We start from the raw sequence: 23,838 nt of genomic DNA, 5'->3' as shown, positions 1-23,838 counted from the left end.
GAACCCGGACCTTCTTGCTGTGAGGCGACAGCGCTAACCACTACACCACCGTGCCGCCCCATTCTATAAACTTAATTATTCAAAACTGTCGGAAATAAAATTCATTTCTGTCACCAAATAATTTGTCAGACATTTAAACTTCTGTTGACTAAAACTGTTCTTCAGTCCGACAGCCCTGAGTGTGACTGACTTATCCATGAACAGAAATCTTTAAACACAGAACCGATTCTGAATGTGTTGGTGTGAAATATCGGCTGTCTTGGTTTCCACGTGAACATGACGTCATCTGTGACGTGTAGTAGTTATTACAGTATGAGCTGAAATTCTGCAGTGTGTCATTTTCTCTTGATCAAGATTAAAGTTTAGCGAAGTGAGCCCTTGGCTGATGTGCAGCACAGATGTGGGCTGATGTGTATTCACCGCCGGTCCTGAAGTAGATGTTTTAAAGTCGATGTTTATTTCGAAACAAACTGCATTAATCATTAACGTTTAGATTTTTTTTTGTTTTGTTTTCTGAAGAGAGATTCGCTAATTCAGTAATTAGTCCCAGTGAAACGCTCCACATGTCGCTGTCAGTGAGGTTGGGGTTCAGGGGACCGTGAGGCAGCGCTGCCCCCTGCTGCTCCATCAGGAAAGCTCTCGGGTTCAGGAGACGCTGCGCACTGAGCCGGACTCTATCAGGACCTGTGCTGAAAGTTCTGAACGCAGTCATGTGGGTGGAGCTAGAAATGATGGCGTCACTGAGTGAGGCTCAGAACATCCTGCGCAGTGAGCTTCAGATCCTCAGAGAGCTTCGCTGATCCTGAGGGACATTTCTGTGCACACGTTTGTTTCCAAAAGGAAGTGTTTGAGCACGTTTGCATGATTAAATGTCATGTTTTACTTAAAAATAAAAAATGCATGCACCCAGATTCATGTTCTTTTTTTTTTTATATTTACTTTTAGACTATTGAGTATTTATTATTGTTATATTTAGTAAGTTGTTTTTAGTTGTTGGGCACTTTTGAAAACTGTATAGTTGAATTTGCGCAGTATCTCATCTCATCATCTGTAGCTGCTTTATCCTGTTCTACAGGGTCGCAGGCGAGCTGGAGCCTATCCCAGCTGACTACGGGCGAAAGGCGGGGTACACCCTGGACAAGTCGCCAGGTCATCACAGGGCTGACACATAGACACGGACAACCATTCACACTCACATTCACACCTACGCTCAATTTAGAGTCACCAGTCAACCTAACCTGCATGTCTTTGGACTGTGGGGGAAACCGGAGCACCCGGAGGAAACCCACGCGGACACGGGGAGAACATGCAAACTCCACACAGAAAAGCCCTCGCCGGCCACAGGGCTCGAACCCGGACCTTCTTGCTGTGAGGCGACAGCGCTAACCACTACACCACCGTGCCGCCCGGGTGCAAACATAAGACAATAAACTACACGCACCAACTTAAAGTGCAGACAACAAGGACCGTGCAAAAACAACAACGAGCACAAACAGACATCACCGTGCCATGATACTTCACTGTGTACAGACTGCAGTGGGAGTGTAGTTGTGCCGTGCACCAGGTTAGAAAAGGTGGAGGATCGAACTTTTAGTCTTGTCGCTTTTCGGCTCTGGAATAACCTCCCTCTGAAGGTCAGAGCAGCTCCTTCACTTCCTGTGTTCAAAACCAGATTAAAAACTTGTTTCTTCCCATTGCTTTTTGCTTCTCAATATTGATTATTATTTCTATCGGGCGGCACGGTGGTGTAGTGGTTAGCGCTGTCGCCTCACAGCAAGAAGGTCCTGGGTTCGAGCCCCGGGGCCGGCGAGGGCCTTTCTGTGTGGAGTTTGCATGTTCTCCCCGTGTCCGCGTGGGTTTCCTCCGGGTGCTCCGGTTTCCCCCACAGTCCAAAGACATGCAGGTTAGGTTAACTGGTGACTCTAAATTGAGCGTAGGTGTGAATGTGAGTGTGAATGGTTGTCTATGTGTCAGCCCTGTGATGACCTGGCGACTTGTCCAGGGTGTACCCCGCCTTTCGCCCGTAGTCAGCTGGGATAGGCTCCAGCTCGCCTGCGACCCTGTAGAAGGATAAAGCGGCTACAGATAATGAGATGAGATGAGATTATTTCTATCTTTTACCATGCCTTGAGTTGCTGCTTGGTTTTTATACGCATGCTTCTGTTTAGGGTGTTTTAATTGTGTTTTTTTTTTTTTTTTTTGTCCTGTTATGTGTGCCTTGTTCAGCACTTTGGTATGGCATTGATTTCCCCTCCTCATCCCGACCTTACAACTTGCAAAGACTCCGCCCTCTCATGGCTTCACAGGACTTGATCATATTTGCTGAAGTTTCTTGTCTGTAGCTCAGATTTTTGAAGTTAAAGCGCCATCTAGTGGTAGATGTTATTACATGCAGTTAAAAAAACCAGGCTGGTTCTGAAGAGCGACCCACTCACTCCTTCCAGCTTGTCCCACTTATGTATGTGGGGTCGCTGCCATGTGGACCCTATTGATCCATGTCATGCATTATTGTACCTTTAGGGGTATAACGGCTTGTCACTGGGGCAGTACCCTCTATTTACATTGCCTGTCCATAAAAAGTCTACACACCCCGTTAGAATGATCGTGTATATATTTTTTTTTTATGTAAAAAAAAAAAAAAGACACCACGATAAATAATTTCACAACTTTTCCCAGCTTTAATGTGACCTATAACAGTACAATTCAATTGAAAAACAAATCTGTTCAGGGGAAAAACCTTAAAAAAAAAAAAAACATATAATAAGCTGGTTGCATAAGTGTGCACACCCTTAAACTAATACTTCGTTGAAGCACCTTTTGATTTAATTACAGCATTCAGTCTTTTTGGGTCGGAGTCGATCAGCCTGCCACATCTAGACTTGGCAATATTTGCCCTCTCTTCCTTGAAAAAGAGCTCCACAGCTGTCAGATTGCGAGGGCGTGTCTTGTGCACAGCCCTCTTCAGGTCACCCCACAGACTTTCAGTTGGATTTAGGTCTGGGCTCCGGCTGGGCCGTTCCAAAACTTCTTTTGGGGTCATTGTCGTGCTGAAAGATGAAATTCTTCTTTATCTTCAGCTTTCTAGCAGACACCTGAAGGTTTTGGGCCAAAATTGACTGGTATTTAGTCAATTTTGTTAATTTTCCTTCACTGGCTGAAAAGCCCGAAGGCGGATTACCATATGTCATCCCGGGAAGCTTCTGAAATCGACTCCTCTCTCAATTTTTGGAAGAATTTCATGAAACTTGGCAGGATTCTTTGTTTTATGTCAGTAATACGCAGATTGTCTCATCTCATTATCTGTAGCCGCTTTATCCTTCTACAGGGTCGCAGGCGAGCTGGAGCCTATCCCAGCTGACTATGGGCAAAAGGCGGGGTACACCCTGGACAAGTCGCCAGGTCATCACAGGGCTGACACATAGACACAGACAACCATTCACACTCACATTCACACCTACGCTCAATTTAGAGTCACCAGTTAACCTAACCTGCATGTCTTTGGACTGTGGAGGAAACCGGAGCACCCGGAGGAAACCCACGCGGACACGGGGAGAACATGCAAACTCCGCACAGAAAGGCCCTCGCCGGCCCCGGGGCTCGAACCCAGGACCTTCTTGCTGTGAGGCGACAGAGCTAACCACTACACCACCGTGCCGCCATACGCAGATTGTAATTTCGTTAAATTGGGTCACATTTTACCAGAGTTACAGCCCCTGTTTGACAAAATTATACTTTGACAATTTCATGAGTGTGTTTTCCTTCTGACATCAACTCCTCTCACAATTTTTGGACGAATTTCTCGAAGCTTGGCAAAAGCCCTTGTTATATGACGGTAATACGCAGATTACGATTTAATTTCGTTTGTGAAAAATTTCCCAGAGTTTTGACCCTTGATTAAATAACTCGTACTTTGACAATTTCATGAGGGCGTACGTTCTTCTGAAATCAACTCCGCTCACAATTTGTGGAGGAATTTCACCAAACTTGGCAAAAGGCTTTGCTATATGACCGTTATACGCAGATTGAAACTTTTGTTAACTCTGGGAAAATTTACCCAAATTTAATGTCCTTGATTATTAACAAACTTTTTTGGCAATTTCATCAAGGTGTGCTTGCTTTCTGAAATTAACTTCCCTCACAATTTTTGGAGGAATTTCATATAATTTGGCAAAAAGGGGCCTTTTTTTTTTTAAATCCCCCGCTGGCTGAAAGGCCCGAAGGGGATTAGGTCACAGCGATGTCCCTCTGTCTGTCCATCCCGGGAAGGGCACTCACCTTCTGAAATCAACTCCTCTCTCAATTTTTGGAGGAATTTCACAAAACTTGGCAGGATTCTTTGTTATATGTCTGTAATACGCATATGAATTGAAATTCATTTCAGTCGCATTTTACCAGAGTTATGGCCGAGTTGCCAGCGGGGCATATTGTGCTCTCGGAGCACTTGATTTGATTTGATTGTTCTTTATTTACAAATAAAGTAGTTTTTACATTTTGTACTGTCTTAATGCTGACTGCTGGTATGAGATATATATATATATATATATATATATATATATATATATATATATATATATATATATATATATATATGTGATTCCACGCTTATGGGTACTGAAATGGGGACATGAACTTATTTTTAAAAATTCACCTAAAACCATTTCTTTTTTTTTTTACCATCAGGTCACAAAACATGTAATCTTTAATGAATGATATGTTAAAAGATAACTTTAATTTTCTGAGATGTAATAAAAACATTTATATGCCAAAGTCAGAACGTAACAGAAGTGTTGTGGACATACATATTCTCAATTTTAACAATGTAGAATTACTTTTTGAAACATAGGAAGGTAATGTTTTAGCAAATATAATTAATAAACATGTGTAGTAGAATAAACATACACATTCTTTCAATAAGATTAACATGGTATAGAGCTAGATTGTAATTAATTTGTAACAGACGCGAGATGGACAATCGTAACAGAAGTAATGGAACAGACATCATTTTGGAACTCATAGGCTTGACTTTGGCATATAAATATGTTTTTATTACATCTCAGAAAATTAAAGTTATCTTTTAACATATCATTCATTAAAGATTACATGTTTTGTGACCTGATGGTAAAAAAAGAAATGGTTTTAGGTGAATAAGTTCATGTCCCCATTTCAGTACCCATAAGCGTGGAATCACTCATATATATATAATTTTTTTTCTTCATGAATCAAAAACAGTGTGAAATCTGTAAAATACTGTATTTATAATGTTTATTTGATGGAGGTCAGTGACGTTTGCACGGAACGCTGTGCTCGTAAAGGGTGCCAGTATTTACAGAACTGACCCTATAGGTGTGCGATTGGCCAGCTGAAAGGTTTCCACTGCTGTTTTTTCAATCACTAAACCAAACTTGAAATAAAAAGGTGAATTGAACGAGCCTTGACGTTTCTAATTTGGCTAAAAGCAGTTCAGGGCTGATCCTGGAGAACCCTGCTGTGGTGATGGAATTATGAGCAGATCGATGTAGCTGAAGTGAACCTCCGCTCGTGCTGATTATTGCCCGAGTGTGGTATGAGACGTGATGTGATGTGGTGAGCTCCAGTCAGTAAAAGTGCGAGGGTTTGCTCAGTGAATTCTGTGAAAGCTCGGAGGATCTGGAGATCCATTACAGCACAGTGCAGTACATCCAGACACCTCCTGTCTAATCACCTCGTTCCAGACTTACACACGAGTACAGCACAGGATGATATCAACACACTCACTCTGATACATTATCATCTTTATACTAACGTTTATGGAAGGAGTCTCCAGTGTCGGCGCTTTGTAACAGTCAGAGGTGAAGCTGTAACTTTTCTCCGTTATCTTTATCTTCAGTAACGTGATGGCGATGTAGAGCTCTGTACTGAAGAGAATATGGTGAAGCATCGACCTGATTTTTGATGGCTTGACCATATGACGGTGTACCACCACCACCACAGGGAACCCGACCGTAAGCACAAGGCAACTTATCTCATCAACATTCGACCATCAGCCAACGGAATTTCTATCTTTATTTCCATAAGATGGGCAGGTTTTTATCTGGCGCTTATTTTTAATTTGCTTTTTTAAAAATTAATGTGGGATTATTTACGAATGGACTTTTCAGAAAATATTTACAACAGTTTCATAAGTATAGGTAATCGTATGGGGCCGAGTAAAATTTAAGGATTAATTTCACAAGTGATTTCGAAGTTTTGAAAATTGTCCGAGTCGCGACAATCAGGGCGCGAGACTATCTTGCACGTTTGAGTCAGTTTCTAAAGCGTCTTTCATCATGACACGGCGACACGACACGAGGATTTTGAAAGTGGTTTTCCTCATTTTCTTTCCTCGCGTCTGCATAAAACTGCGATAACACCTTGTCTAACTTGCAGCATTCATACGCCACTAGAGCGTCGTTTATTTGTCTTTCTGCAGCCCATTTCTTAAACACGGAAAGCCAAACATTCGTATTTTTTTGGCGTTTTCATTTCCGCTTGCAGCTTTCAATTGGTTTATCATTTCTTCGTCAAATATAGCGAAACGCGGCATTGCAGAGTCGGCCATTTTGTTGACAAAATTTGCTACTTTTTGTAACCGTAACCAAGCAACGAACTAGCCAATAGCATTTCAGAAATGCGGCCCCGTGTTAAGGAAAAAAGCCCTCCTTGATTGACCAATCAGAATTGAGTAATTATGAAACTAGTTAAGAGTTTTATTAGTCCACTAGCTTATTTACGTCATCAGTGAAATTATTTACTGTCCAGGTGAATAACCATTATAGTATAAATACAGAGGTGATTTTATAGCAAATCGCGCGTTGACTGGTTGAGAAATTCGGATTATTTCTCGATAACCACCTCGAGCGACTCGATAAAATGGCGGCCAATCGCGTCGTCACCGTAAGTGAGGAAGAAGTACAAGTGATGAAAGAAAACGCTGTTCCTAAAAGCACTAAAGATGCTCCGAAGTTTGGTCTAAAACTATTCAAAGGGAAGGTGGAGTTGGGATTTATCAATTTCAAAACGAAGGATTTTATGTGACTCGGCGTAGATCAGTGAGACAAGTCTGCGCCGCACTGTTATTACATTTACATGAAGCTTTGACATTTGAAATAAATGGTTTTCTTAATATGAATTATTATTTTTTTTAAATAATCACCTTTGTGTTTTTACTAAAACAATTACCCACCTCAGGCTCAGTGAATAATAACCTCAACTTTGATTTTATCTCAGTTATTATTCACCGATATTCACTTCACCTTCAGCCAACAGTTGTTAAAAAGAATGACACTCCTTTTAAGCGTCTTTGAGCATTGTTAAAGGAACAGTCCACCGTACTTCCATAATGAAATATGCTCTTATCTGAATTGAGACGAGCTGCTCTGTACCTCTCCGAGCTTTGCACGACCTCCCAGTCAGTCAGACGCAGTCAGACGCGCTGTCACTCCTGTTAGCAATGTAGCTAGGCTCAGTATGGCCAATGGTATTTTTTGGGGCTGTAGTTAGATGCGACCAAACTCTTCCGCGTTTTTCCTGTTTACATAGGTTTATATGACCAGTGACATGAAACAAGTTCAGTTACACAAATTGAAACATAGCGAGCTCAGATATCAATGCGCTGCCGAAGCGCGCAGAAGGTGTTAGTACGCCTGTCATTATAGTGCGGACTTTCCATAGCATAGAAAATCGCTACGTTTCAATTTGTGTAACTGAACTTGTTTCATATCACTGGTCATATAAACCTATGTAAACAGGAAAAACGCGGAAGAGTTTGGTCGCATCTAACTACAGCCCCAAAAAATACCATTGGCCATACTGAGCCTAGCTACATTGCTAACAGGAGTGACAGCGCGTCTGACTGCGTCTGACTGACTGGGAGGTCGCGCAAAGCTCGGAGAGGTACGGAGCAGCTCGTCTCAATTCAGATAAGAGCATATTTCATTATGGAAGTACGGTGGACTGTTCCTTTAAAAGGGCTTTATAAATATTTTTTTTTTTTTTTTTTTTTTTTTTGGGGGGGGGTCAGTAGGCCTAATATTGATAAAGGAACAAATTTATAGTGGGAACAGAAATTTATTCAAAACTTTTTGACTGGGTGGGCGTGGCCTCTAGTTTGGTAAATGCTGCACTATTGCAGACGTACACTACCGTTCAAAAGTTTGGGGTCACTTTGAAATGTCCTTATTTTTGAAAGAAAAGCACTGTTCTTTTCAATGAAGATCACTTTAAACTAATCAGAAATCCACTCTATACATTGCTAATGTGCTAAATGACTATTCTAGCTGCAAATGTCTGGTTTTTGGTGCAATATCTCCATAGGTGTATAGAGGCCCATTTCCAGCAACTCTCACTCCAGTGTTCTAATGGTACAATGTGTTTGCTCATTGCCTCAGAAGGCTAATGGATGATTAGAAAACCCTTGTACAATCATGTTAGCACAGCTGAAAACAGTTGAGCTCTTTAGAGAAGCTATAAAACTGACCTTCCTTTGAGCAGATTGAGTTTCTGGAGCATCACATTTGTGGGGTCGATTAAATGCTCAAAATGGCCAGAAAAATGTCTCGACTATATTTTCTATTCATTTTACAACTTATGGTGGGAAATAAAAGTGTGACTTTTCATGGAAAACACAAAATTGTCTGGGTGACCCCAAACTTTTGAACGGTAGTGTACGAGGTGAAAGAATCTTTGTTTCTGGAGTTTATTTCTGGGTGAAAATGGGACGTGATGAAAATGAATTAATGTGAAAAGATGTATATTAAAAAGATTTAATAGCAGACTGTAACGTGACGCGTGATGGCCGATAGAGAGAGAGAGAGAGGTCTGTGTCGTCGGTGTGTGATGGCTGTGTGTGAGGTGCGCTTGACTTTGCACTCGCACTCTTTCACCTTCAGACGTCTCGCTGCGTCTTCATTGATTGAAGGGTTTTTGGATCGGCGTTTGAAAGGACAGAAGGAAGGTGATCTGACTGATTGATCAGGTCACGGTGGTAAAAAGATGATGCGCTCTAAAAGGATCTCAGCGTGACTGATCCATCTGTAGCGACTCCAGCAACATTCCTGATTAAACCTGCGAAAACTCACTGGTCCACTGCCTTGAATTTGAGATCATTTGTTAACAGAAACAGTTCCTGTATCTGTGTGTGTTTGTGATTTTGTGTTTTTCAACCTGATTCCTGACTTCACTTCTTCGCTCAGCTGGACTTGAGACTTCTGCGGCATGTTTGTGCTCTCTCTCTCTCTCTCTCTCTCTCTCTCTCTTTCTCTTTCTTCACCCTCCCTCCATCTCACATCCAATCAGACTCTGAAGTCATTTGCCTTTTTTTTTTTTTTTTTCCCCCTCCTGTTACATTTGGAATAGTTTTAACTCAGCCCATGCGATATGACGATATAATACCGATTAGAGCTGACCGATTGGATAAATCAGCTTGTTGACATTTGCAGATAAATCAGTGTCAGTGTTTATAACGGCTGATCGTTTAAAATACTGTGACACCGTAATTTGTGCTAGCTGTTACAAACCAGGCCGTCTGGTTCCCGTACCCTATAGATCCGGAATGGTAAGAGATAGAGAATGACACTTAATGAGGAGTTATGCCCTGCAGCCCTGAACAAAAAAAAAAACTGATTTGAAAAAAATCATAAAAATTGCGTTATAAGTGACTGAAAAAAAAATCGTGTTTTTCATTGATCATTCCAGATCAGCACCAAAAGTCATAGCAACGTAATTCAGCCCGAAGGGATTCTTCATGTGAAAACTGAGGGAGAAATGGCGTCCTAAAAACATTAGGAGAATAATAATATGAAGAGGAAGAAGAAGAAAGTAGAAAGATCCTGAGTGAGAGTAACAATTAGCACCAGCACTGCTAGCATAAATGAGTTAAATGACAAATAATAGTGTCATGCTGTTATGGAAAAACAATCCAAACTGGAGCGATGTGATGTGGCATGACGCAAATTGAACTATTTTCCAGTTTCAATTCTCTTGTATTACAGTTAATTACCAACAAGTCCAATTTTTTTAACTTATTAATAAACAGCATGCTTATTTTTTTTTAAACATTTCGAGTTACATTTAATGCTGTACAAAAAACTGAGGAAGAAATGGTGTCCTAAAAGCATAATAATAATAATAATAGAAAGCTCCTGGAGGGCGGCACGGTGGTGTAGTGGTTAGCACTGTCGCCTCACAGCAAGAAGATCCAGGTTCGAGCCCCGTGGCCGGCGAGGGCCTTTCTGTGCGGAGTTTGCATGTTCTCCCCGTGTCCGCGTGGGTTTCCTCCGGGTGCTCCGGTTTCCCCCACAGTCCAAAGACATGCAGGTTAGGTTAACTGGTGACTCTAAATTGAGCGTAGGTGTGAATGTGAGTGTGAATGGTTGTCTGTGTCTATGTGTCAGCCCTGTGATGACCTGGCGACTTGTCCAGGGTGTACCCCGCCTTTCGCCCGTAGTCAGCTGGGATAGGCTGCAGCTTGACTGCGACCCTGTAGAAGGATAAAGCGGCTAGAGATAATGAGATGAGATAAGACGAGAGATCCCATCAGCCATGTTATAAGTGTTGTCATTGTTTAGTTTGTCCACCAGAGGGCACACTGCAACTCCACGATTGGCAACACATGTTGGATCTGATATCTTTTGAAAAGATTATGTATTTTTATTCATTTGACACTTATTTATCAAAGCTTGAATATATTTTGTTGTACAACACAAGTTTCTTTTTAAACTGCATTTGGTCACGATCTCATGGTGAAGACTTGTATAACTACACAACAAATGTTCAGGAAAATCTTTGTGTTTCTGAGAAGAAAAAGAAAAGAACACCAAAGGTTCTTTAAGAAAAAAAAAGAACAGAACGTTCTAAAAACTGCGATTGTTCTCCATTCCTGTGGTGCGGGGGGACAAAAAAAATTGGGAACTTCCTCGGACAGTTCTAAGAACCATGAACGCGTTTCTCCGGTCCAAAAATACCAAATTCTGCAAAGTACCAGGAAGTTTGAAGTCAGGATCTGGCCGCCTCTGCCAGGAGATGAAGACTTGGTTGTAGATACGGCTTTCAATGCAGTAATGACCCCAAACGTCCACCCAAATCAACCCAAAATCAACGATTATGATGAACCTATCGGATCTAAAGCCTTGTTGACCAACTTGGGATCTGAATTGGAAAGGACGCCAAAAAAGTTAAATGTTCTGTATTGAGGAGTAGAGAGTCCAGGGTTCTCTACAAGTGTCTCCATCTTTGTTAAACATTCCAAGAAGTGTTACCTATAGTTATGGGGAACTCATGGTTAGAGAAGCAGCTTTGGGACCAGAAGGTTGCAGGTTCAATTCCCTGGACCAGCAGGAATAGCTGAAGTGCTCTTGAGCAAGGCAATTAACCCCAGGTTGCTCTGGGTATGATGTACGTTGCTCTGGATAAGAGCATCTGCTAAATGCCATTAATGTGATGGTATTAAAATTCTTTTGAAACCAGGGTTTTGCAGGAAAATTACTTTGAGAGAAAAACGCTAAAACGTCACTCGTTTACCGGTCATTTTAATGAAGGGTGCCAATAATTTTGATTTCCTCTAAAAAAAAAAAAAGGAACTACATAACTTGAGAATGAATGAATTAAATAATAAATCTGTAATAAAACAGCTACAAATAGGGTAGTCATGATGGTAATAAACGAAGCATTCAAATAGACAGAAAACTATTTCCTCATAACCTTGATTGATGATGTGAGTTGAACATAGTCATTTTCTTAATTACCTCCGCCAAAGAGGTGATGATTTCGGTGAGGTTTGTTTGCAGGATTATGCAAAACTTGCCAACCTGATTTCCATGTAACTTGGTGGAAAGGTGTGACATGGGCTAAGGAAGAACCCATTACATTTTGGAGCAGATCCAAGTCACAGGGCGGATCCATGGATTTAATTATACTTGGAATAATGTTGCGAGATATGGCATTTGCTATACGTTTTACAATCCAGGCGACGGTAGTAAAGTTCAGTAGTGACGAAACCTAGCCAATGTAGAAATACAATGACTCCATATGAGAATCCACGTTCACTGGTACCAGTAATCCTCTGGGATACACGTGTAGGCATATAATTTTGGAAATACAGTATATCCAGACATGTATAAAGTGGATGCAATTGTAGATTTGCATATCATAAAAGAGTCAACTATTGTCGTTGGCAGAGATCTGCGCTCTCTATGTGCCCTTCTAGTTTCGTTACAGATGGTTATAGAATTCCGACAAGATTTTGACTAGTGATTTTAAAAGAGCAACATTAGGTGCCTGGATATTAATATATATATACGACAGTATATAGAGTTTTTAACTCTCTGATTAATTACTCTTGATATTGTTGGTGGAAGCCAGTAATTATCCCACTTAATTGACCTGATTAGATCATCAAACATGACATAACACTATAATCTGGTCTTTGTGTCTACTTTATAAAACCTTCACCTACCTTTCACCTTTCCAGCTAATTATGCGAAATCAGTATGTGGTGTGTTCAGAGAAGTGCAACTCCAATGTCTGTTAATCACTCTTATCATGAAGTCAGGGTTTAATTAGCAGCTAATGAAAGACCATTTACCTCTTTCATATTAGATACAACTATAATTTGTTCTGCTTAAGGCCCAAGCACTGCTGAAATTACTGGATGAAAAAAGAAGGGGGGGAGTATGGATATCGAGAAAGCATCGATGATAAGTGAATGATGATGAAAATACTGTGTATACAGCGTATACTGTTTATACACTTTAAGCCTGCAGATATTTTCATAATCAAACAACGTCAGGTTTTTGTTTTTAAATAATAGGATAATCGGACACTAGTTCCTGGTGACACACATGAAATTCAATTTTGAGTATGAATTTTGATCATTTTTCTTTAATCTCTTTATCAATCACATCTTTTCAAACTGTTACTCATGCTGTGTAACACACTTGGAGAAAAGCGCTATCTGCCCTCTTCCTCATACGTACATGACCTCACGATTGGCTAATGTCAAAGTGATTGACAGGGAGGCACGGGCGCAGATAGAGGGTGGGACGGGTGGGATTCGTCCCACCCAGATTTAAATTCACCTCATTCGGTCCCCCCCACTTATAGGGAGGAAAAAACATCTATGCTGTCTTTCTTTGCATAAGGCAAACCTCACGGAAAAATCAAAAGACTAATTACCATTCGGTTTATTGAGGTGCACAGCAGTACATACATAGTTGCAACAACTCACATAAAACAAAGACTGATATTCGGTTGGTTGAGCTGCGCAGACTGCACAGGTTGCGAGCTCGAGCTTGGTTCCTATGGTTACCCACAACAAGTTTGACAGGCATATCGGGGACAGCTCCTAGTTCAGGACCCCAACACGGCATGATGAAGGGTGCCAAACCGAAAAGGCAGAAAACGATTGCGTTGTTTTTTTCAAAAAACGACTGTAAGTAAACTGTGCCTTACTTTATCATATCACCTTGCAATTTTTTGATAGTCTGTTCAAAGTAATGTCGTAGTGAAAGTAAAATCGTACGGAGTAGAGATGCCTTTGTGGTACAGTAGCCTGTAGATACAGTGCTCAGAAGGCAGTTTTAATGTTTAATCTGGCGTTCCCTGCCATAATTTCAGCGAGCATATTGTTTCATAAGGAAACTTTGCGAAGAGTTGTTGACTGACTGCCGCTCACGCAACACACAGGTATAGTTAGAAAGTCAGGATGCACTGGTTTACAATTTTGATGGGGTTTTTTTGTCTTAGCTGAGTAATGTCATCGCCCTGAGGGCATCAGCGTATATTCCTTGCACAACACGGGTTGGGGTTGGTTTGCTGGCAGCTTTGTCCCCCCCAGTTCAAAAAACGTATCTTCGCCCCTGCAGGGAGGCCCTTCCCACCATGAATGAATGGCCAGTTTTGCCCTCTTGTATTCCTGGACACTGATAGCTGTGGCATCATCAAGGTCAGGAATGTACAATTTCCAGATTACAGGGTTAACGCTTTTCTGTTGTGCCCCTTGGAAGCCAGGTTTCACTTTTTGTTCACCATGTAACGATAGGCGGTACTAAATCAGTTTCTACCATGTACACATTACCTTACTATTAAAAAGCTGTAACTAAACAAAAGTAAACTGATCAGGTCTCATTAAAGTATGACATTTTTAGCTCATCTGGCTCTAGGCCAGGCCATATGAGCTCATGCGATCATGTGTAGTCCATCCGTCACTGCCGTCTGTCCGTAATTTACATAAATCGCTACTCCTCCCACGGGATTGATCAGATTTTGATCAAACTCTCATCCAATGTTCCCCAAGTGGGTGTGAATAAAAGTTGTCAAGATGGTGGCGCCACCTGTCATACTTACGGTTTTATGGGTGTCTGAAATTTTTGGGTGACTCATCACATTAAACACTGCTCTTCGTAAACTGCTGGAACGTTTTCACTGAAACTCACCCAGAAGACTCGAAAGACATTTTCCAACATGAACTGTTGGAAAGACCCCTCTGAAAGACCCCTCATCTTTCTTCTTTATTGTTCGGAATAAAGTATTCAATCAATCAGACTGTTCACCAGTTGGTGCCACCTACCATGGATGAGGCTACAGAAGGGTCACATGCAATTTCACGAAAATCACTACTCCTCCTACAGAAGTGATCAGATTTTGATCAAACTCGTATACAATGTTCCCCAGGTTGGTTTGTATGAAAGTTGTCAAGATGGTGGCATCACCGGTCACATTTAACATTTTATGGGCGTTTTGAACATTTTGTGTGACTCGTCACATTAAACACTACTGTTCGTAAACTGTTCGGATGTTTTCACTGAAACTCTCCCAGAAGACTCTAAAGACGTTTTCCAACAAGAATTGTTCACCAGGTAGCGCCACCTGCCATGGATGCGGCTACACAGGGGTCATGTACAGGGCCATTATTAAAAAAATGTTCTGTTTCCGGTCCACTGGCCAGGTGAGTGCCGTTTGTGCGGTTGAATTTTTTTTTTAAAAACGCCGGTTTTTCGAAATTTTTTTGGGGGGTTCGTAAATCTAAAATCGAACTTGACGTTTCCGCATTCCCAGGGCTTTCCACTAAGGCTCATACTAGCCAGCCATGACAAATAAGTAGCCAGCCGGGGGGGAATAAACACAAAATAAACTCCTGTGCACGCAGTTCCCAGGATTAAATGTATTTTCCACAGACCATTTATTTATTCACTTTACTCAAATACAAAGTAAAATGGCAGTAAATCTTCTTTCTTTTCTTGCGTATTGCATCATGAGGCGTTCCTGGCTTGTAAATCTCTTATTTTCGGTGCATGACACATTCACGCAGCTGAGCATGCTATGAATTAACAACGACAACGGTCTGCAGTGGGGCTACACAATTACACACTCAGTGAACATTTCTCCATTTGTGTATGAAAATACACTCCAACCACTCAGTTTGGCTTCATTTACAACCAACGGTGTCTTTTGATGCCAGCATGTAATTGAACGAGAGAAGACTGGTTTACCGGAGACAAAATAAGCATTATCTCTGCTTCTGTTCCCTCCGACACACTACTGCCTCCACCGAGTGCGCACGCACACACCGCATGTAGGGGCCGCGGATGAGTTACTCTCCCTTGATCAACGAAGTCGGCGGAGAATTTGTGGTTATTAATTATCGGTACAAACAGCACGAATCACACCTTAAATGAGTGCGGTTCAGTTTGACATTATTGTCAGTCCGTTAGATAAACATTTAATTTTATTAAAATCGGAAATTAATATTTAGAGCCTGTGGGCTACAAAAATAGTCATTAAAGTAGCCGGCTGTATGGCCGAAGCCGGCGCTTGTGGAAAGCCCTGCATTCCACGCAGAATATAGAATCGAATCAGCTCTGCACATGCGCCATGCGGCACAAAAAAATGGCAGCCACCATGAAGGAAGGAGATCCGGAGTTTTCAAACATTTGCTTAAGTGTGAAATCGCAAAATGGTATTCTAGCGAACAACAAAATAGTAAAGATTCAGAAAAACAAATCATTCAGTGATCATTTTTAATAGTGTAATTTCATCCGAACTAGGCCTAACGCTCGATTTAGAACTACAAAAAGTCCGTGTGTCGGACATTTTAAGTACCTTTGTAAAAGTTTTGCAAATGTTGCAGTCAGCATTTAAAATGCTAACTTAAAGTTTTTGTACAAGTTTCAGTTGATTAAACTGTCATTTTATTAAATGTGTCTGCTTTTGTAATAAAGTACTGAAAGAAAAAGCAAACACAGCATTGCGATTTCTTATCCATCCATATATAAAAAAAAAAATCCCTCCCTCCCGACTGAATTTTTTTTTTGCTCACCCGGTGGACAGGAAACGGATTTTTTTTTTTTAAGGATGGCCCAATTTCACAAAAAATTGCTACTCCTCCTACAGGAGTGATTGGATTTCAAACTCGTGCACAACAACAGTGGCTGGTATGAGCTACAGCCTCATTGAGGCTATTTTTACAAAATAATTTCAGATATTTTACTACGATGGAGCAAAAATAACCGATCACTGTCACAAAATATTTCACAATAACAGGCAAGTACTACAGGTAGTGGTGTTGTACTCGAGACCAGTCTCAAGACCACTTTTTGAAGGTCTTGATCTCATCTCGGACTTGACCTCATCTTTACTTGGTCTTGTCTCAGACGTGGAGGACTCTGGATTTTATTTCAAGACCAGTCAAGACCACAACTGCGGGGATTTCACTAAAGTGCCTGTGTATTGTCTGATTTATTTGTTAACATCGTCACTGTGAGTGGATGTAAAATTTCCTGCTTTCAATGCGACCAGTAATGTGACTCTCTCTACTAATTTGAAAATTTTCTTCCTGTTAACGGATGTCACCCCTCCCCCACCCCCTTCACACACACTGGTCTGGTCCTGGTCTTGGTCTCGATACGCTCTGGTTTAGGTGGTTTTCACTACAACACTCACAACGGCGATATCACACTTGAGCGTTTGAGCTCGTACCATATGTAGTGCAGAGTTACTCGTATCACCTCCAAGTTGCTTATTTTCTTGTCCTGAAGGGTTTTATTCCCCTTACCCCACAGCAACTTGACAGCAGTTACAATGTTTTATTTATTCAAGTACGACACGTGGTACTTTTTATCCATTTGTAGTTACATTTCATGTTGAACATCCTTGAAACAAGTTCTGAATTGGGTTATAGCAGCTATAAACGGTCATCTCTTCACCACAATCACTAGAATCTCTTTATTGCCATGGCGTAGCATCCGTCGTCCACAATTCAGTTAAATCGTATCTCCTCCGTCAGTTCTCCACGGATTTCCATTCTTTTTTTAAGATTTTTTTGGGCTTTTTTCACCTTTATTGGATAGGATAGTGTAGAGACAGGAAATGAGTGGGAGAGAGAGACGGGGAGGGATCGGGAAATGACCTCAGGCTGGAATCGAACCCAGGTCCCCGGATTTATGGTATGGCGCCTTATCCACCTGAGCCACGACGCCCCTGACGGATTTCCATTCTGATTGTTTTGTTTGAAAGAACTCATCACGGCACACAAAACTTGGTCCTTTTTTTTTGTCAATTTTTTTGCTAACGAGTTACTAATTAGACCAAATTAATGAATTTGAGGCCTCTCACTAGAATTGTACCTCCTCTCTGATTTCTCATCGATTGTTCTGATTTGATGTTTTGGGTCGATCTTCCCTCGGGGAGCAAAACCTAGTCATTTGTTTATTGATTTTCCTGTTGTAAACAATTTGTTTACAACTTTTTCAGTTAAATCGTGTCCCCTCCTTCAGTTCTCAATGGATTTCAGTTCTGATTTGTTTTATTTGAAATAACTCGGCCTTCTGTATAAAACTTGGTCATTGTACTGTCAAATTTTTGCGAACAAATTAGTAATCAGGTCAACTTTACGTATCTTCTGACTATTGTAGCTCCGCTCTCATTCAGTTCTGATCAATGTTTCGGGTCGATCTTCCCTCGGGGAACAAAATTTAGTCCTTTGTTGATCTTCCTGTTGTGAACAGTTAGTCGTGGAGGTTGATCCTCTCTCACATCGTTTGATGATTTGGTCGTCATGGTTGTTTTTGATGGCAGGTCAGATGAGCTGCTACAGCCTTGACTTGTGTTTTATTTTTGTGCTGTAGTTAAAAAAAAGTTGGAGCTTAATCTCGGAGTTTAACCTCCTTCCATAAACATTAAATAAATGTCTCCTTGTAGAAAACCGTATCAGTGATACACTACCGTTCAAAAGTTTGGGGTCACCCAGACAATTTTGTGTTTTCCATAAAAAGTCACACTTTTATTTACCACCATAAGTTGTAAAATGACTAGAAAATATAGTCGAGACATTTTTCTGGCCATTTTGAGCATTTAATCGACCCCACAAATGTGATGCTCCAGAAACTCAATCTGCTCAAAGGAAGGTCAGTTTTATAGCTTCTCTAAAGAGCTCAACTGTTTTCAGCTGTGCTAACATGATTGTACAAGGGTTTTCTAATCATCCATTAGCCTTCTGAGGCAATGAGCAAACACATTGTACCATTAGAACACTGGAGTGAGAGTTGCTGGAAATGGGCCTCTATACACCTATGGAGATATTGCACCAAAAACCAGACATTTGCAGCTAGAATAGTCATTTAGCACATTAGCAATGTATAGAGTGGATTTCTGATTAGTTTAAAGTGATCTTCATTGAAAAGAACAGTGCTTTTCTTTCAAAAATAAGGACATTTCAAAGTGACCCCAAACTTTTGAACGGTAGTGTGTATATATATATATTTTTTAGTCTTTAATTTTATAAATTGAAATGCAAATCCATATAAATGATTTGTTATAGAAATGATAACCTATTAGAACGTGCATGTGATCAATAATAAGGCAGTGATTTGAAGAGAGAAGCTGCTTTGCGTTGTAGTTTAGCTGTAACTGCCTGAAACAGCGCATTAGTGCATTAGTGCAGCTTCTCCGTGGACGAGAGAGAAATCCTCTCAGCTCAAGTTATCTGACCTGAACACTTGACACTCAATCACACTTTGTCCTCCCTCCTCCCTGTCTCTTGCTCTGCCTTTCTTTCCCACTTCCCACACACACACACACACACACACACTCAGACACACACTTGGCGCTGTCAAGGTTGCAGGATTGAAATCCTGCCTCTGATTTATCTCCTGTTTTCATATCAACATCGGCTCCACTTCCGCTGAACTGGCATTAAACCCGGGAGGAGAAGGAAAGGCTCCGAGGCTTTTTCAGGGACTGCTGGTACTCTCTGAGGGAGCACCGATGTGTGACTATCTCCCTCACACCTGGCCATGACGCTCAAAGCTGTTGAATTATCCTCAGACTGACAAACTCACTTTCTCCTCGCTGAGTGATGGCACTCCTCTGGAACCACCTCTCCGCCCGTACCATCATCCGGAACAGCATTAATTCTTGATCGACTGGACGAACCGGTAGAATTGAAAAGGAAGGAGATTACTTGGAACTTGGAAGCCATACAACACTACTACTACTCCTGAAGTCCTCTAAGGGACTTGGGAAGAGGTTGAAGAAGTCCGTGGTGGGAACATGAGGGCGTCTGTTGTGTTCAAGGAGCAACGTATTGTCTCTTGTAGCTGTGTGTGATGTAAGGAAGTGGATAGTTGTGCTGGAATGATGGCGGGGAGACTGCTCCTCCTTACCGTGTTGCTTCTGAGCACCTGGATAACACGTGGACTGTCCTGGGAAGGGGACAAGCCGGGGAAGAACAAGGGTGGGTGGAGATGGAAAGGGGACAGGTCTCGTAAGTAAACCACACCTCCCTTCACCACCATCACAACTTTCTCGCACAGAAACTTCTTTCTGTCTTAACTTCTTTCATCTTTCTTGGACGGTTCACTTGCTTTTGCTCTTTCGTGGAATGTGTCAATGGATACAAATATTGATATGAGTAGGAGGCACGCTATTAGGGCTCCTCCCCCCAATTTTATTTATATATATATTTTTTGTTTTGGAAGGAACCTTGCCAGAAAGTTTCACAGGGCATCAGGTTGAGACTTGAAGTGTGTGGCAATCAGGATGGGATCTTTTGTGAAACATGACACAAGCTTGGGTTTTTTACTTTCGTGTCACGGTTAGATATGAAGCATGCATGGCAAACTAAAACCATGTTGATTAACAGGATTACAGGGTGGTGTAGTGGTTAGCAGTGTTGCCTCACAGCAAGAAGGTTCTGGGTTCGAACCCAGTGGCCAATGGGGGCCTTTCTGTATGGAGTTTGCATGTTCTCTCCATGTGTGCTTGGGTTTCCTCCAGGTTCTCTGGTTTTCCCCCAAAGACATGCAGCTTAGGCTAACTGGTGGCTCTAAATTGACCGTAGGTGCGAATGTGGATAGTTGTTTGTCTCTGTGTCAGCCCTGCGATGATCTGGCGACTTGTCCAGGGTGTACCCCGCCTCTTGCCCATAGTCAACTGGGATAGGCTCCAGCTTGCCCGCGATCCTGCACAGGATAAGCAGTTATGGATGATGGATGGATGGATGGTTTCACAGGATTGTGTGGTGCTGCGTGATGTATTTACAGTATACCTTCATTCATCCCGAGTAACTGCCTGGTCAGGGTCATGCTGGAGGAAATTAGCCTCCTGGTTTATTTATATTTTGGGAAACCAAACCAGCTAAATATGTGCGGTGGATACGAACAAAACTATGTCGTAACTATGGGGGTGAAAGGGAAAAAAAACAACCAACCAACCACACGCATCTCAGGTTGAGCCCTATGACCTGGAGTGATATGGTTGAGGAACTGTCAGAGCCAGTATCCACACATCATGCCGACTTTTTCAGCATTTCTGTAAGCAGAAAAAATAGTCACTTTGGGTTTAAATTCAAATACAGGTAGTGGTGTTTGAGTGAGTTCCACCCCACATACAGTGTACCCAGAGCGCTTGGGGGCTTTGCTCAAGGGCACTTCAGCCATTCCTGCTGGTCCAGGGAATCAAACTGGCAACCTTTTGGTCCCATAGCTGCCTTCTCTAACTATTAGGCCATGGCTTCCCCTGGAACACCTGGAAACACGTATCGCATGACCATTCACATACACTGTTCATGTGCGTGCTGATATAAAGTCGATGCCACTTGTTTCCTTCCGACAAAGGCTCACGTGACACGGGTGTGACGAATCAACAACGAATACGTTGTGACTTCTAGGACCAAATCAGGAAGCAAACGTGGGTGTATACGTCATTGTTTCCAAATGATGTCACCACTAAAACATGACCTCGACGTTTTCAAACTAAAACGAGACCAGGAGTGTTTCCAAAAGTCTCAATTTTTGGCGCTTGAAAACTCCAGAATAGTGTGGACGCCAGGCGTAAACGTAACAAAAGTGACGCGTTTTAAAACTGGAATGCATTAATGTGGACGTAGCCTGAGAAACCAGAAAGCAAAACCTTTTCTTTTTTCGAAAGATTGTTACAAAGCTCTAGCACTAGAGACTCCTTATATAAAATGCAGAATAAATACCTCCTTACAGAAAACATCACCAAAGCAAGCTTTTTTTTAAAATGATTTATAATCCCACTCCAAAGGAAGGGGGTGTATACTGGTTTACCTCTGTCCTTCCGTCCATATCTGTCCGTCCGAAACACCCTTTTTCTCAGCAACCACAAATCATACCCACTTTGTACTTGGTGCCACACTTCAGCTTGGGGTTCTTTACGGTGTATACCGTTTTCAGGTCTGCCGCGCATAGAGTTCCTGTTTACCGACTGAATGTATTTACGAAACGCACAGCATGGATTTATGAAAATTTCGTAACGTTTTTCTCAGCAACTACAAGTCACAACTGCTTGATATTTGGTACAGAGCTTAGGCATGGGGTTCTATACCTTGTATACCGTTTTCAGGTCTGTCGCACATCGACTTCCTGTTTCCCAACTGAATGCATTTACGAAACACACGGTGGATTTTGATGCTATTTCAATATGACTGCTATTTGAAATCCCTGGGGAGAGTCACTGCTCTTTATTTACTTGTTTCAGGGTTCATTATTTGTTGAAGTCAACATTGATAAGTGTCTTATTCTTTCAATTGCTTGCATTCTGATTAGCGAGAGCGGGGGGATACGTAGCTCACAGTTGATCTTGTTTGTCACCGAAACGCTTGTATTTCGTAAATAGCATGTTGTATTGTAGTGTTTGGGCAGCACGGTGGTGTAGTGGTTAGTGCTGTTGCCTCACAGCAAGCAGGTTCCGGGTTCAAACCTCACAGCAAGAAGGTTTCGGGTTCCTCCGGGTGCTCCGGTTTCCTCCCACAGTCCAAAGACATGCAGTTTGGCTAACTGGCTACTTTCAATTGCCCATGACCAAAAGCAGTGCAGGGGAGTGGCTAGCCAGCTGTATTTTCTTGGCCAAGAAACTCTAGGAAAGGGACCCCACACTGGACACATGAAGAAGATGATTGTAATGTTTATTATGATGCTCAGTTTCAGGAATCCCTCGTTTCTGTGGCGTAATAGAAACAACTGACCGAGCATCCTGGTCTTTTATACTGTAGGTTCCTCGGCTTGCGTTTGTGTGTTTTCTCTTCTTCTGAGCTGCGTTACGATTACAGTGCTGTTGAGTTGTGATTGAGAGCGCACACAAGTTGATACTGATGAGCTGTATATGCTGTTCAAAAAAAAAAAAAAAACACAAGCCGTAAAAGTAAACCCCTTTCAAAACATCCATTAGTACTGTTCAGCAGAGGTGCAGTGGGACAGAAAGCATGCACTTACCACAACATTGCACAATGTTCTTTACTGCCTCCATTGTTGACAAGACCCTTTCTTTTTGTTTTGTTTTTTCTCTTTGCCTGGGAATTTGATTGACTGCCAAGTAGACATGTGTGTTACGAGGCTGCAAAATTTGATGCTCCGTTTCCTTTTGGGATTTTTACACTCCCTTGTATGTTCCTAACACACAGACCGGCCTTATGGTCAGTTATTCCACATGGTTGATATCTTTGACCTCACTTTCTAACGCCGGAGCACCCTTTAAGCTCAACCCGAGCTTCTGGCTGTGTCACTGACCTTCTGAAACACATGGTACATTGCAAAGGAGCTTCACTAAATCATGCATTGTTAACCGTCTGTCTGGGTCAGTGCCATTTTTATTTTTTATTTTTTCCTTCATGGAGATTTATGGTTCAACGAGATCTCAGAGTTCGAGCCATCTGTAGCGTGACCTGACCTCTCCGTTAGGCCAGACTCTGAAACTTGCCTCAGACGGGCTTTAATGTGCACGCAGGTGTATTCTGATACACCAAAATACAATTTGCACTGCAACCCCACTATAACAAAGTCTTTTACGATGAACTTTTGCATATAACGAACTAAAGTTGTGTCCCTCGCCTTTAGTGACAATGAGTCGGAGTCTTCAAGAAAAACATCACTGTGTCACGTCCATGTGTGTTGGGGTTCGGCGCATGCAGCAGATTACAACGTAAATGCTGCGCCATTGGGACTAATTACCATGCACCTGTTCCGGATTAGAGTACAATCACAGTGTGCGATTATCAGGAATTTGTTTTTTTTTTTTTTTAACACACAGAATTGGTGAAATATACATGCTGTACCGAGTGTCTCACATTACCAAGCCTTGGTATCTGTTGACTTTGTTTTGTATATTTGGACTCTGCATTTCGTTTTTGCCTCCGCCATTCTGTTTGTGCCTCGTGTGACCATTGCCCGTTTCACGACCCTGCCTTTGGCCTTGTCCACACGGCAACGGATTCAGGTGACTCCGATACAATTGCTTATCATTTAGGCCTGGTGTCCACACGGCACCGGCGTTTTGGGTGCCCAAAACGCAGTCTTTTTGAGAACGGGT

At 41.9% G+C, this 23,838-nt stretch overlaps 1 protein-coding gene across 2 annotated transcripts in view; it reads left to right on the top strand.

Annotated features, from left to right (window-relative positions):
* The first annotated feature begins 19,112 nt into the window (after window positions 1–19,112).
* robo1 (roundabout, axon guidance receptor, homolog 1 (Drosophila)) overlaps window positions 19,113–23,838 on the top strand; it is a 573,922-nt gene continuing 569,196 nt past the window's right edge. For both annotated transcript variants that reach the window (XM_060897774.1, XM_060897772.1), the window contains exon 1: window positions 19,113–19,774. In XM_060897774.1, coding sequence (XP_060753757.1) covers window positions 19,645–19,774 — 130 coding nt within the window. In that variant the 5' untranslated portion in view covers window positions 19,113–19,644. The remainder of the gene's footprint in view (window positions 19,775–23,838) is intronic.

This window comes from Neoarius graeffei, chromosome 17 (genome assembly GCF_027579695.1).
Source record: "Neoarius graeffei isolate fNeoGra1 chromosome 17, fNeoGra1.pri, whole genome shotgun sequence".
NCBI lineage: Eukaryota > Metazoa > Chordata > Actinopteri > Siluriformes > Ariidae > Neoarius > Neoarius graeffei.
The sequence above is the reverse complement of the archived record's forward strand: the minus strand, read 5'-3'. Positions and strand labels throughout refer to the sequence as shown.